This window comes from Quercus suber, unplaced genomic scaffold (genome assembly GCF_002906115.3).
Source record: "Quercus suber isolate HL8 unplaced genomic scaffold, Cork oak 2.0 scaffold_1025, whole genome shotgun sequence".
Classification (NCBI taxonomy): domain Eukaryota; kingdom Viridiplantae; phylum Streptophyta; class Magnoliopsida; order Fagales; family Fagaceae; genus Quercus; species Quercus suber.
The window spans coordinates 31,306-47,204 of NW_027070436.1; the positions used below are offsets into that span (position 1 = coordinate 31,306).

General features: G+C 33.5%; 2 protein-coding genes and 1 pseudogene across 2 annotated transcripts; all 3 read right to left on the bottom strand.

Moving 5' to 3' along the window:
- Positions 1-3,036: 3,036 nt before the first annotated feature.
- Positions 3,037-3,366, bottom strand: LOC111990318 (zinc finger AN1 domain-containing stress-associated protein 12). Its single transcript, XM_024022106.1, has one exon. The coding sequence runs from the start codon at positions 3,364-3,366 to the stop codon at positions 3,037-3,039; it is 330 nt and encodes a 109-aa protein (XP_023877874.1).
- A 975-nt stretch (positions 3,367-4,341) lies between these two features.
- On the bottom strand, positions 4,342-6,240 carry LOC136065566 (receptor-like protein EIX2; annotated as a pseudogene).
- Positions 6,167-7,549, bottom strand: LOC136065564 (receptor-like protein EIX2). The gene has a single exon (XM_065768937.1). It carries the CDS (start codon positions 7,547-7,549, stop codon positions 6,167-6,169), a length of 1,383 nt encoding a protein of 460 aa, XP_065625009.1.
- Between the last annotated feature and the right edge of the window lie 8,350 nt (positions 7,550-15,899).

Sequence of the window (15,899 nt, forward strand, 5' to 3'; positions counted from 1 at the left end):
GGGGGAGGGGGGAGGGGGGGGGGGTGAATTTGGTATATTATGGACAAGTAAGGCACAAATTCAAAGCCTCAAATCAATCAAGGGCATGAATGAAGAACTCAATATCCCTAAGTTTCGATTGATTGAACTATTGAGATTGCAGTCTAGCTAGCTCCTTGAGCTATTCTTGAATCTTCACCTTGATCTTCAAGTACACCACTAAGATACTTAAGGACTTACAATTTAACTCAAGTAATGGTAACAATTTAACGTGGTTTACTAGCACTAAAGATACATAAACCTAATAATCTCCCTTTTTGACAATCCATGACAAAACTAGTTACAAAAGTAAACTAGATTACAACATAACCTAAGTTACAATTGAAATAGCCTAATTTACAACATTTGATCCTGATCCCAAGTAGCCGTGGCATGAACTAGGAACAACTATATATCTTAATTAGCTTCAACTTGTCTATCTTGAAAGCACATAGTAGAAATGTTATCAATGCCATGAAGCATACAATGACAAGTGATAACAATTATACAAATCAAGATAAATAAACTCAATTCACAATGCCAAAAGATACATCAATTCAATTCAAATCTAACCATGTGAAACAACTAGTAAATACCAAATAAACATATCCAGTTATATAATATCTAAAAGCTTAAATGAAATATTTATTATTGCTATATTCCTATTAAGCCACATCAGCATAACATTTCAGTCCACTTTGCTCCATTTTAGTCCACTTTGGTCCGTTTAGTCCATTTCAATCCATGTTGGTCCATTTGGTCCAGTTCGGTCAATTTCAGTCCACTTTGGTCTATTCAGTCCATTTGGTCCATGTCGGTGCACTTCATAATATTCAGTCCATTTGGTTCATTTTCGTCCAATTCGGTCCACTTCAAAATATTTGATCAATTTCGGTCTATTCGGTCCATTTTAGTCTATTTTCACTTTGGTCATATTTAGTCCATTTTGGAATAGTTGGTCCACTTCGATCTATTCAACAGTTAGTCCATTTTTGTCCAATTCGGTCCACTTTGGAATATTTGGTTCATTTTGGTCTATTCTATCCACTTCGGTTTATTCCGTCCATTTGGTCCAGTTCGGTCTATTCTTTAAACTTCGTTCTATTTGGTCATTTTTAGTCCATTTCGGTCCATTTTGGACTAATAAGGCCTTAAATTTATTCTTTTAATAGATTGCCTTTTTAGTTTTGGACTCAAAATTACAATTTATTCTTTTTAATTCTTGTGTTGAAACCTATAAAATTTTATTCTATTTGGACCAAACTCTTTAGTTTTGACATAAAAATTACAAATAAAATAAACATTAGAAATTAGATATATGAGCCTAAAAAAGTAATAAAATTGATAAATATTTACAATAATACCTTAAAATTAAAGTTTCAATAATATAGGAATTATATTTATATTTGGGAAGAAAAAAATATTACAATTCTAAACTCATATAATAATCTAAATTTAATGTAATATGTTAGACGAGTTCCATGAGATGAAGGTATACACTTTTTTTTAGAAGGCGCTAGATCATAGTTACAACTTTAAGAAGCAAATGTCAAGTTAGGTGATATCGTGAGTTGAAGATACAATTTTAATACAGCCAACTTGAGCCCAAATGTCAACTTTTTTTGGGAGTTTTCTAGTCAATTTGCTGCATGAAAGGTTAATAATCTTTAATATATAGTCCAAGATTTGTACGATACTCCTAGATACTCCTTTCTTTTTAATACAGCCATCGCACTATAAACATATTCCAACAAATAGGCGGAATCATTTTCATATGAATAAGGAATAATACTCATGATGTTGTTAGCATCTCCAATTCGGAACCTTCAAATGAATCCCAGGGCTAGTCTCTCAAGTGCTCTAAGAGCGCTATAAATAAAAATGCATGAACAAATTTGAGGAACTTTCTACCCGGGAATGTGATCGTTGTCATGGCCACGATTAATTTCACAATTCTGCAAGCGCCTTTTTTTACATAGAGTTACAATTTACATTCAATCAAAAGGAAGAAAAACATATTAGAAAAGTGCAATTTATGTATGTTCCACGAACTGCCTTGTTATTACTAATAACAAGGCAGTTCGTGGTCTAACTCAATATGTTAAAAACATTTTAGATTTTGTCATTCAGATAAAGGAAACTCTTTGTATTATTGACGAATGAAATAGAAAGGGTTCATCCAAAAAAAAAAAAAAAGGATGAAATAGAAAGTAGTACTTACTATTTGGACTCGGGCTTGGGCTTTATGCTGCGGGTCATTAAATTTGTCTGCAAAAATGACATATTTGCGTTTCCCTTCTTCGGCCTTTTAGGCCGCTTATTTGGAGGTCCATGTTTCACGTGGATGGCCCCATTGCCCTTGGTACATTCATTACAGATAAGCTTAAATATTGCTTATTTTAACCATAGTTTTAACTTTTAAGTAAATCTTTTAAAAAAAAATTATTCTAATTATTTATAGTAAAATAAGTCCCAAAAAAAAAAAAAAAAAAACGTTTCCAACTGTCGGAATTTGTTAAGAAATATTTATTACTTTTAAAAATAAAATTCACTTCGCTCCTCCAAAATTAAAAAACCAGTTTCCTAAAAACCGATTCTCTATTTTTTTTTTTTTTTTACACATAAAAGTTAAAGTTTTTTCTTTTTTCTTTTTTCTTTTTCAAATAAAATTAAGAAAAAATATTTTTTATTTATAAAACAAAAATAAATCCTATTAAAAAAAATCTCCACTAACAATAAATGCAAAGGTTGTATATATTATAAATATGAGGAAAAAATGCCAAAACACTCATTGAACTTTTATATTGGTTAATTTACCCTATAAACTATACACAACTGTCAAATTAATATCTTATTAGTTTGGTGTTAAAAAGCTAACGGTTAATTCATACTAGAGACATGTGAAATTTAAAAATCAATAATTTTTCTACAATGAATTGTAAAACTAAATCTGAAACAAATGTAACACCCTAAAACTAAAGGAAAACAACATGCACAAAGCTCTCATGATTCACAATCTCAATATGCTTTAACAGATGAAGATGTAATGGGAGTAGACGCAGAACCATGTCCACTCATGCTGCCACAATCTCTTCCATTCCTCGAAGCCATAGCAGCCAAAAACCTATCATTCCATCTTCCCTTACCCTCCACCACAGTAGCCGCTGCCACCTTTCTGCACCTGTGGTCAGCTAGGAACCGATGCGTCAAGCACACCTTCAATTGGAAAGTCTTGCACGTACTTGTATTTGAAAAGGGCAGTATCTCCTTGCACCACCTAACAGGATACGTTGGTTTCTTCTTCTTCTTGGGGTCACAGTTATCAGACTTCTCATGCTTCTCCAACATAGCTTTCTCGTCCTCTCCATCTCACGGTGCTAGATTTTAAAACTCACTTGTCTCTCACCTGAGTTAATCGTTAGTTTTTTAACACTAAACTAACAGAAGTATTGATTTGGTAGTTGTGTATAGTTTATGGAGTAAATTGACTAATATAAAAGTTTAAGAGTATCTTGGCCAGTAATTGAAAATTTAGGGAGTGTATGGGCATTTTTCCATTTTTATATACTCCTTCTGTCTCATTTTTTTTGTCCTGTTTGAAAAGTCAAATTTTTTAAGAAAACATCATTTATTGTCATGTCTACTTTTTAAAAATGTATAAGTTTCCAAAATTACCCTTAAAAAAATTTATTAAAAAATTGAATTAGTAAATTAATAGAAGTATAATAAGAACATTAGTAAATTAATAACTTTTATTTTTAGAAACAGAATAATATTTTAGGACATCTCAAAATGGAATAGAGAACAAAAAAAGTGGAACGGAGGAAGTAACATTTTGGTGATTGGCTTATTTGGGACTTTAGAATTTGGATGCTACCATATTGTCTAACTCCACCTAAAGGATTATTTGTAAGTTATTAAGTTGAAATATATTAAAAAGTAGCTTTTTAATATCTTTTATTTATTTTTATTTAGTTAATATTTACAAATAGTTTGTCGATAGTTTTTCATTTATGTTTAATTTGTTTTATTTATGTAAAACTTTGTAAAACTTCTTTTTTTCACTTTTTTTGAAGTATATGTATATTTTAGTCCACTTTTAGCAACACAACAACCAAAAAAAAAAAAAAAATTCAGATATAGAATAGTTTTACTAGTTTTATTTTTATGTATATATAGATTAGATTTTAATTTAAGTGTATTTCTTATTGTTGAACGAGTTAGCTTGTGTGAGAAGCTGGAATGTAACAAGTTGCACTTAATATTCAATAACAATAGATATGTTATTAGCACCATTCAACAATGTCCAAATGCCTCTGAGAGAGGGGCCACAAATAACCACAACAAAGTTAATAGTACAAATAGTCCAAGATGGTAACACTCAAACATTAACTAAATTCAAATTACACATGATTTTTTTGCAAATTGAGTTGCATTATTGAAAACATAGTGGATAAAACAAAGCATATAAACACGCAAGGCCGACACTTTTATTTGCGTGAGCAGCAGAAGCAACATGCAACTCCTGATCTGAGCAACAGGGAAAGAGAAAGCTATCAGCCCAGATTCAACATGATAGATATAGAACTAATTCAAGCGAAGTGAGAATTACCATGCATGTTAAGCCTATACCCTTCAGCACAGCTATGCAACCTGATCATGCAATTTCGAATAAGAAAAGAATCAGTAATTGGTGCTTCTTGAATCTTAGCATGAGAGTCATAATCAAAAAATGGTGAGAAAAAAAAGAATTGAAACACACGTCATACCATAGACGAAGTGCTCATCCGGGCCTTTGAAACGTCCTCCACAGTCTTGCCATGTTTACAGCCATTGTTACGTAGAGGCAATCCTTCATGTTCTCCAATGACAAGAAATAGGCATGTCTCCATGAATCCTTTAGCAACAAAGAACCGCAAACACCCAAAAAACCAACCACAAATCCAAATCCTGCTGCACCATAAAACCTTTTCCAGAACTCATCTCTATATTCTTCACCATCTCCACTTTGGTTTGGTGTTTGTTCACCGGGCCAACACTTCTGTGAAAGTGGAAGCCCACAAAGTGCTGGGTTTCCAGCAAAATCAGATGCTCCAAAGCTTTGTAGTTGAGTGCTTGAGGGAATTTTCCCAGACAAATGGTTGTATGATAGGTCTAGGTGGTTCAAAAAGCTTAACTCTGACATGCTCAATGGGATTTCGCCTGAGAACTGATTCCTTGACAAATCAAGTGTTTCTAGCTGCTTCAACTGACCGATCAAATGGGGGATCTCTCCAATTAAGTTTTTCCAGATACGTTCAATGCAACCAACTCCAAAAGACTCGAGATCTCAGTTGGAAGTTTCCCAATCAGTTTGTTGCCTGAAAGGTTAATCATTACTAATAGTCCAAGATTTGTGCCATACTCGTCCTCCCTTCCTTTCAATACAACTGTGGCACTACCAAAATATTGTACTTGAGATGTGAAATTTCCAACATATGAAAAATAATCAAGTCCATTAATCATATCATAATCGTACCCTTCCTGAGCCATGGCCGTGAAATTGTTTAGGCAGAATGGTATAGTTCCAGATATGTCATTTAAAGAGAGGTCCAAGGTTTGTAGATGTGTCAACCAGCATAGATTCAACGGTATGCTTCCATCAAACTTATTGGAACGTAGGATTAGAACGATCAACTTTGGCAGGCCTTCCCCAATCCATGCAGGTACTTTTCCGGAGAATCTATTGTCTCCCAAATCTATAACTTTTAAAGAACTGCATTTTTTCAGGGCAGAAGGTAAGTTTCCGGAGAAACTATTATTAAACAACTTCAAAGTTTCGAGGTTAGACAGCCTGCCCAAAGAGTTTGGAACTTCACCAGAGAATTTGTTGCCAGCCAAATTCAAAACGACTAGCTCATGCCAATGCCTAAAACAATTTGGAAGCTGACCATAAAATAAGTTATCGGATAGATCTAGATAAGTCAATGAACGACCATTTATTTTGCAAAGACATGAAATTGACCCTGAAAAACCGGTTTTTAGAGAGTTTCAAGATCTTGAGATTAGCTGTGAAAAGTGGCAGTGGACCCTCTAAACCGTTATCACTCAAATCAATTCCAATACTATTTGAATTCATTGTTGACACATTCGGTAACCGACCATGTATTCAGTTTCTAGAAAGATCTAAAAATTCCAATGTAGGAGGCAGGTCTGCAAACCACTCTATCGGTACGGTATCAGAAATTTCCGCATTGGAGATTTTTAGGATGGAAACATTCCTTTGAGTTTGAATCCAACTTGGAAATCTAGGCCCTAACTTGCAAGATGTCAAGTATATTTTTTTCAGTTGGAAAGGGGGAACCCAATTGAAGTTGAATTCCAAAGCAAGAGAATTACTGGACAAGTCTAGATACCGTAATTTAGAGAGATTTGAGAAATGGGCTTCAGACATGGTGCCTTGCAGAAAATTCGACGACATATCCAACCACTCAAGCTTATATAGGCTTCCAATGCTTTTGGGAACAGTCCCATTTAGAATATTATTTGAAAGACCAAGATATTTCAACGACGGAAATAATGTAAAATTAGGCAACGATCCCGTAAGTTGATTATATGATAATCCCAAATCCTCTAATGAGTCTTTTGCATATCTAGACAAGTTATTGACAAGCTCAACAAGTTGTGCATTGGCATTATTAAAGAAAAAATACAATTTGCGTAAAGTACATATATCCCCAATTGGTTTTGGAAGGCTAACAAGTTTATTGGGATTGAGATTCAAACTTTCAAGAGAAGTAAGAGATTTCCAATAATTGAAACCAGAAAGAGATGAGAACATCTGGGAAGGAAGATCACATCCCCATAAGTTCAAGGTTGTTAAATTAGAAAGATGGCTCACAACTTCTAGCCAATCATTGACGACACTAAGATTTATGGAAGTTAGGTCAAGGTATTCTATTGAAGGCAAATGAGACAGCCATTCAAGATTTTCAATAATGATCAAATCATTCCCCAGGAGATTAAGAAATTGCAAGTGCGAAAGGTTTTCAAGCTGATGTGAAATTGGCCCACTGAGATTGGTCCAAGAGAGATCAAGGTGTTTTAAGTTACTGAGAGACCCAATGAACTCAGGGAGATTGCTCTGATTAAAGTCATTTTCACTAAGATCCAAAAAAGTCAAATCGGGAAACTCAAGTAGGCAAGGGCTAATCATACCTCGCAAAGGTCGCCAAGGTTGGTCTGGAGAATAACGATTTTGACCTAGATGAAGCTCAAGTACATGACCAGTTTGGTTGCTGCAGTGAACTCCTTTCCAATTGCAGCAATTCTTATCTTTGCTCCTCCACGAAGAGAGCCGACCGTAGTCATCAACAAGGGCTTTTTTGAATTTAAGGAGCGTTTGTCTCTCCCTCTCTGGGCACCTGATATTGTTAGCATCTCCAACTCCAACCCCTGAAATAAATCCAAGGGCTGGTCTCAAGTGCACTAAAACTAAAAGTATAAAGAATGCATGAGCAAGTTTCAGTGAGTTTCCACCACCCGTGAACATGATCATTAATTGTCATTGCCGGTAAAAATAATGATTAATTACACAATGAAAGATGGGATAACAATTAGAGGCACTTCCCTTTAAACACACACCCAATGGCTAATGGTGCAGGGGAAAAGGAACGTATATGGGTATGGCATCAGTATTGTCAACTTCAGGAATTTATAGGAACGTAAAAACTACTTACCAAATGATGTAATGTTTCTGGGTTTCACACTCTTGTCAAAAGCTTAACTTTAAAAATTAACCGAGGATGATTTGATTAGTTTTGTTAAGTTGGGGATTTCATTTACTGAATTAAGTGTCTGTTTGGCGAAAATTATTTTTGCCAACTTATTTTATTATTCAGTTTATTTTTGTTATTATTTATGGGTCTTACTCCACTTTTTAGTACTATTCATGGGTTCCACGATACTATTTCAAATAACTTTTATTTTTATCTACATTACTTTTATCAAAAAAATTTCAGTTTCAACAAAATAAGCAGATTTCAAATAGACCTTAAGAGGAGGGAAAAAAAATAAAAGAGGACAGGTGGTCGATATTGGTTGGTTGAACATGGAGTCTGGCATTGGAAAGTTGAAGATTTCATTCTCAATATTTTTACAACAAATCATAGATAGTAAGTTGTTATTAGTTCTAATTTGAATCTATAAATTAAATTATTTTTTGTATACACATAACAATCAATAACAACTCATCACTTAAAATTTGTTATTCGTAAATATAACATTTTTATTATGTGAAATATGAATCACATTGGGGAAATATGAATCACATTGGAGAAAGTCAAAAAAAAATTTAAAAAAAAAAAAAAAAAAGAGAGTTACCGTACATTTTTCAAATTACGTAAGCAATAATGTGTAAGCGTAGAACTTTGGCTTGACGCGTGACAGCTTGAGTTGAGCCAATAATAATGTGGACTGGACTTCCTTGCTACGCTGCCTTAAATTCTAACTAGTACGGTTGACGTGATCAATTATAAGCAGTACAAAGTTGCATTTCGCATGGATCATTTTTTTTTTTTTTTTTTTAATGGGAAACATGGGATCATGCTTAATTTTACAAACATACAAAATTGACTAGGAAAATCGATTTTTGGAGAGGTTCAATATAGAGGTATTAGTGGGAAAAAGTGGTTGTGGACCCTCTAGCTAAACGGTTAGCACTCAAATTAATTGCTAGAGCATTGTAATTTATCGGTTAGTAGAAAGTACTACTACTGCCACCAAATAGTGCAATGTTTCTGGTTTCACACACTTACAAATACTTGGACGTCGTATGAAATTATCTGCAATATGACTACATTCCTTTTTTGTGAATCACATTTGCAAATTGAGAAAGCAGCAGTAATGTGGGCGTATAGAACTTCGGCTTGGTGAGAGATAGCCCGAAAGGAGTCATTATTTTGTCTGCAGAAATGTTGAACTTCCCTGCTATGCTGCCTTTGGCCTTTGCCCGAAAGGAGTCATTATAAACTATATATGCATATGGAAAAGAATCTAACTTTTTTATGCAATTTTGTATTTTAATTGAGGGTATTTTTTCTATTTGTAAAACTACTTTTAAAACTTGTAATTCTTCCTTCTCTTTTTGATGAATTTCTTATTCATTTATGAGATTTTTACCTAAATTTTATATCATATTGTGTTTATTGTTAGTGACAATTTTATCTAGGAAACATTTTTAGATTGGATAATTATTCTACTCTTCTACTCTTTTTTTTTTTTTTTTTTTTTTTTTATCCTTCAAGTTTTTCATATCCAGATATTTTTACAATAAAAAAAAAAAAAAAAAAAGAAAAGAAAAGGGAAGAAGATAATAAGAAGAAGGTGAACTGTGAGTGAAATGCACGGTGTGGACCATAAAAGTGGTCCACAACCCTTTACACATAGAAATGACTTTTTTGAGAAGATGATAAAAATATAAAACAAAGTAGCTTTCTATTTTTTAGAGAAACAGAACAAACTAGCTTGCTTAAAACACAAATTTGGAATAGATTTTAGAGTCCCACCTAGGCGAAAATAGCCAAATACCACATTTTGGCAAAATTTGTGGCAAACTAGCAATGTTTCGGAAATATTTAGCAATCTACTACTTTTTTAGTACTCGAGTTCCACAAAACCGAGTTCTAAATAGTACTCGAGTTTAGTGAACTAGAATTCCTAGTGAGTCGCCAGTGTAAGATTGCTGACCTATAATTTGTGTAATTAAAAAAATAATGTGGTACTCGATAATACTGAAATCGAGTACTTCTTTATAGTACTCGAGCTTCATACAATCGAGTACCCTCTTTTTTTTCTTTTTTTCTTTTTTTCCTTCATACAGTCGAGTTCTTTTCTATCTCTTTGTCTCACGTAGAGGCACTCTTTCTTCTCTTTTATATATATATATATATATATTTGATCTCTCGTAGGAACTCACTCTTGCAAGTCAAAGAAACTTGTCAAGTCAAAGAAAATGGCAAGCATTTATGGCCAAAGAAAAGAAGCATGAATTTGGTTTACATGTCAGATGTTGTTCCTAGCCATCTTCTTTGACAACTCATGAAGAACATTTAATGCAAGCTCTTGCATTTCTTCACGCATGAAACTTCTTGAATATCATGCATCTTCTTGACATGGGCATGTAAGCCGTTTAATGGTTTGTTGGTTAATGCCAAGCCACTAAGTTTGACTATTCAAGCTATTCCAACAGAAACAAAAAGTAGAGAAAAAAAAAAACAAGGTACTCGACTACACTAAGTTTGAGTACTATAAAGAGATACTCGATTCCAATAATATTGAGTACCACATTTTAATTACACAAATTCCAAGTTAGCAGTGTTACGCTGGCGACTCGCTAGGAAATCGAGTTCACTAAACTTGAGTACTATTTAGAACTTGATTTTGTGAAACTCGAGTACTAAAAAAATGGTAGATTGCTAAATATTTCTGGAACAGTGCTAGTTTGCCACAAATTTTGCCCAAAACGTGGTATTTGGCTATTTTCTCCGTCAAACTTATAGGCAAATGTTCGAACGAAGAAGAATCCTTGTCCTGCAAGCTGCACAGAAGAGTCTTTATAGGAAGAGAAACTGGAGGTGAAACAGAAGCAGAAGCAACCTGAGCCTAAAAAATCAGCTAATCTAAATAATCCTCAACTACAAGCAGTCATTGATGATTTGCCTGATAAGCTAAAACAGGATGAGAACTTCTATAAAACTATGGAAGCAAGGAAGAAATAGAGAGATAAGAAAACCTGCCTGCATTCAAAACCAAGTTACGATCATCTTGGCAGTGTTCTATAATAGGAATCAAATCTTTCGATACAATGTTCCATTTACAGAGTTGCTTGAGTACATCCCGTGTATGTGGATCGTTGCACCTCAAAAATCTCAGTAAATCTTTCAAATTATCTAACAAATTTGAGAATTATAACAATTGTCAATATCAAATCCCCATTTACTTATTGGGAAAAAATATAGCCAATCAAATCCCAATTCTTGTGATTTTCATCATCTAGGACCTTAGAAAACAAAACCCCTTTCTCAACTGAGCCTAACACATATTCTATCTTAACTATAGGCAAGCTTATCAATTTCTATAACCCAATTTACAATATAAAACAAAAAATCCAATAATTAAATAATGGCAGAAACTGCAAATTTGATCATTTAGGTTATATAGCCCCAAAAAAAAAAAAAATCTGATTTTGGAGTATTTACAAAAACAAATCTTTTCCTGAAAATCAATGACAGGTTTAAAAATTTGAGAAACGAAAATTCAATTGCTGAAACTAAAATGAATGGAAAACAATATCCAATGCTATCATTCAGCTTGTTTGAATTCAAATTAGAAAGCAAAAAGTAAAGCATAAGAGCTTCAAAAAAATTGAATTGTTGAGGTGTATCTAGACAGTACTGGCCCTTGGAGTAGTTGATCTGATTGCCATTGTTGTCTTCTTCGGCGATTCCAAGACCCACGTAGATTAACGATAAGCCTTCGGTGTCCATGAATAGATTGATTGGTTTTAGGGTTTTTATGGAGAGTGAGAAATGAGGGTTTTTTGGTGTGAGATGATCTTTCTGATCTAATTTCTGAGAGAGAGAGAGAGAGAGAGAGAGAGAGAGAGAGAGAGAGAGAGAGAGAGAGAGAGAGAGAGAGAGAGAGAGAAATGGATTTGTAATTGGGGCTTTTTGTGGCCCAAAAATGGTGATGAGCATTTTCCTGCACTTTTGCTAAGGGTTACTATGTGAAAAGGAGATGATTCAGCGTAGGGATGGCAAAAATTGCCTGACCTGCGGGTACCTGATCCGACTTGACCCTAATAAGGCAGGTTTACCCGATCCATGAAGCAAATGGGGCCGATTTGGGTTTTAAAAACCAACCTATAGCGGGTTTGGGTTTGGTGTGGGTATTATGCATATGCGTTCCAAACCCAACCTTTATACATATATAATATTTAAAAATTTTAAAACCATAGGTATAAATATTGCTCTTTTCTCATTTCTCTATTCATTTCCCTAACCCTAATCCCTCACCTCTCAGCTGCCCTCCCTCTCTATCACTCTCAGTCGCCTTGCTTCTCCCTCATTCTCAGGAATGGAACCAGGATTTGAACTTAGGGGGCGCGAAAGCATGAACCAAAAAAATTTCAAGTGACATGGTTTATTAAAAAAAAAATTCATGGTAGATAAAACAATTGCACTTTATTACCATAAATATTTAAGTTAAGAAGGAAATAATATGAACCAAAAAAGTTGAAAGTTACAATATGATATTCAAACCTTTTTGAAGAAGAATAAAAAAAAAAAGAGGATTTCGGATCTCCAAATTTTGGATAATTGGAATTAAAATGTTAATTTTATCACATTGACCAACTCACCAATATGATAAACCTATACTTTTGGATGCAACTAAAAATCACACTAATGAAGTTTTGAAAACTTTGTTTGAGGATTTTAAAAAATTGGGATATTAATATTAAAAGTTAGCAATGCTACATCATCAATATTGGCTTCTAAAAGAATTTTGCATTTTATCTTTTGAAAAAAAATTAAATATTGTAATTTACTTTCCCATAATTTATTAAATCAATTAAAAAGTTATATAAATTATTATCACCCCCGTAAGGGAAATTTTTTTTTCTATGAGATTTTTTTGTTATGAGTTATTGAATTATGATATTCGTGATTTGTGGATTTTTTGTTGTGTTGTATTTGGACTATGGAGGGGCCATGAGTCCAAAAAAAGGGTTAAGTGATTAGTTTCTTTTGGGATATTTGGACTAATCTAAAAATTTGAGGGGGCCAACTATAAACTCTAAAATATGGGAATGCCAAAAAAAAAAGAAAAAAGAAAAGCTAATTTGAAAGAGGGGGGGGGGGGGGGGGCAATGTCCCCTGCCCCTTAGTGGATTCGTCCCTGCTCACTCTCACTTTCACTTGCTGCCGCCAGTTCCTCCTCCACCTCACCAGTCCCACCAATCCCTCCTCCCTCACCGCACCGCTTACTCATCCACCTTGTCGTAGACATCACTAGCTCCTCCCTTCCTCTCTCACCACACCACTCTCTCCTCCACCTCGCCACAGACTCCAGTCCTTCCTCCCTACCTCCCTCACCTCGCCTTAATTGGAAAAAAAGAGAGATTTTTGTTGGGTTTTGCAAGTTTTTTGTGGTTTTGTTTTTGGAGTTTTGGAGGGTTTGAAGCAGTGGTAGGCTTAGACTCTGATCTGACCTGTATTATTGAGCTGGATCATTGTGTTTTTTACTTTGTTTTGCATTGTTCAAGTGATGGTTTTAGTCCACAATACTTAAATCTATTTTGTTGGAAGTGTTTTATTTTTCCTCGTGTTTGTGCTCTCTCTAACCCCATTTGGCTTAGTTATGGAATTCAAGGTTTTCTGATTTGTTCTACAAGTTGGGTTTCCATGTTATGCTATTCTACAAGGCTTAAAGATTCATAAAAAAATTTTTTTTTTTTTTATTAGGCCATGGTTTGGGCCACAAATTGGGCCATGAAGTGGCATGGCTGGGTGGGCCCCATACGGAGCTGGTTTGGGAGTTAAAAAAAACCCCGTTTATTAGACAAGATGGGTGGGTTTCGAGGGTGGGTGGCAAGGCAGGTTCGACAATAAAGAAACTCACCCCAAACCTGACTCGTTGTCATTCCTAATGCAGTGCTTTGTGTGTAATTGGTGGCTCTTGCATCCTTCCCATCCCATGATGTGGCACAACCACACTATGATTTTTTTATTTTATCAATTTTTGTAGAGACCCAGATCTAGAATTTGATTTTGCCAAATTTTACAAGGAAACTTCTTCACCTTTTTTTTTAAGGAGTAAAAGGAGAATTTAAATTACTTTTATTTTTTATTTTAAACTCTTTTTAAATCGTAAAGTTTTTACTATTTTTTATAAAATAAATTGCAAATTACACCCTTAAAGTTTGGGGATGATTGCATTTTACACCCTGAAGTTTTAGAATTTGGATTTTACCCCTTGACGTTTGGGAGTGTTTGGATTTTACACCCTGACGTTTCAGAATTTGAATTTTACCTCCTATATTTGTGGGTGGTTGGATTTTACTCCCTACAGTTTGAGAATGTTTGGATTTTACACTCTAAAGTGTCAAAATTTGGAGGTGTAAAATCTAAACACTCCGAAATTTTAGTGGGAAAAATCCAAATTTTAAAATGTCAGAGTGTAAAATCCACACACCCCAAACTTTAGGGGGTAAAATCCACTGTTTATAACTTTAGGGAGTAAAATCCAAATACCCCAAACTTTAGGGGTGCATTTTGCAATTAACCAAATATTTAAAGTTAAAGCTTTCAAAATGTTACATTTAAATCTAAATTTTTTATTATTAAAAAAATTAAAAATTAAAAACAAAACAATGTAGCATTTGAACCTTCCATTCCATCACATCTTATATGTTAACTGTGTTAGCTATCACTTTTTTTTTCTTTAACCACTTAACCCTATTAACATTGAGTTGTCTACTATATTGTAGAGTTTACATAACAAAGGTTTTGTTTAGAATTATCATATATAGTGAATTGCCCTAGTTAGGGTACGATATTTCCATAGTGGCTTTTCTTCGAAGGTCATTTCCATCAATTTTCAACTTCTTCATCAAATCTGGTGTACATTGCTTTATGATATGGAGTGTTGCTGTTTGTGATTGAAGGGTTGTTTAGACGTTCATTGGTTTTAATTAAGTCAAAATTACCAAATAATTTAATTAATCTAATTATGCAAAGATCCAATTCAATTTTGATGGGTAGCATGGTTTTTAGATTTGGATTGTTCAATGAATCATTAAAGGAAAAGTTTAAGGTTTTGGAAGTCAACTAACATCAAACCGTGATGACATTATAATTAATTTAATAATTATTTAAAATTTAAAATAAATATATTAAATTAGAACAAATAAAAAAAATTTGACTAAAATAATTCAATTAAATGTATTTTCATATAATATGTAATTATTTGTTTATTTATATGATTCCATAATGGAATCAATTACATGCTACTTACAACAACCTGTTATGGTAAAACTTTGTTTTAAACAATGTGGTAAAAAGCAACTTGCAACTTGAGTGATATGGTCGAATGTGGATTCTTACATCCATCATTTTATTTTTATAATAATTCAATAGGAATGAGGGCCCTCTTAGCTTGACATTGTTTGTTCTGTAATTGTATATAAATTTATAAAATAAAATGCTAAATTGCTAATGTTTGTTTAAAAAAAAAATACCAATGACAAATGTTTTTATATTTAAACAAGTAATGGGTATAAATAGTTAAATACAACTTGTATTGCATGCAAATAAGGGACAAGACACATTGAATGGAAAAAATATTTAAAGGGTCTATCAACTAATAGAAAAGTGAAACATGAGATTTCATTAAATATCCCTACCTACCCCCACTTGTTTCTTTGCCTCTATTTCGGCATATCAGTTTCACACCATTACCACCACCTAATTTCCCTTTTATTTTGTATTTTCTCATCCACACAACTTCTAGTTTCTCACTCCTTGATTTCTACCCTTCTTGCTTTTGAATTTCTTCTCATCTTTATCTTTACTTTTATCATTTTATGTTTTGTCTTCTTCTTTGTTATTCTTTCTACTGGTGCTTCTCCACTTTTCAATCTTAGTTCTCACCATAAATTTATTGTTTTGTTTTTCTTGTAGATGTAGTATGAATCCTGGGAGCAGACAAAACTCCACTCTCTCTTTCTTCCTCACCATGTAGATGATACAAACTTAACCATTTGATTACATTCAGCTTTAATGTGCCGCAGTAGAATGTCAACATCTATGTATAGAAAAAAAAAAGTTTACAAACTATACAAC

Coding starts and splice junctions, on each gene's coding strand:
- LOC111990318 (XM_024022106.1), bottom strand. CDS start 3,366: ATGTTGGAGAAGCATGAGAAGTCTGATAACTGTGACCCCAAGAAGAAG.
- LOC136065564 (XM_065768937.1), bottom strand. CDS start 7,549: ATGTTCACGGGTGGTGGAAACTCACTGAAACTTGCTCATGCATTCTTT.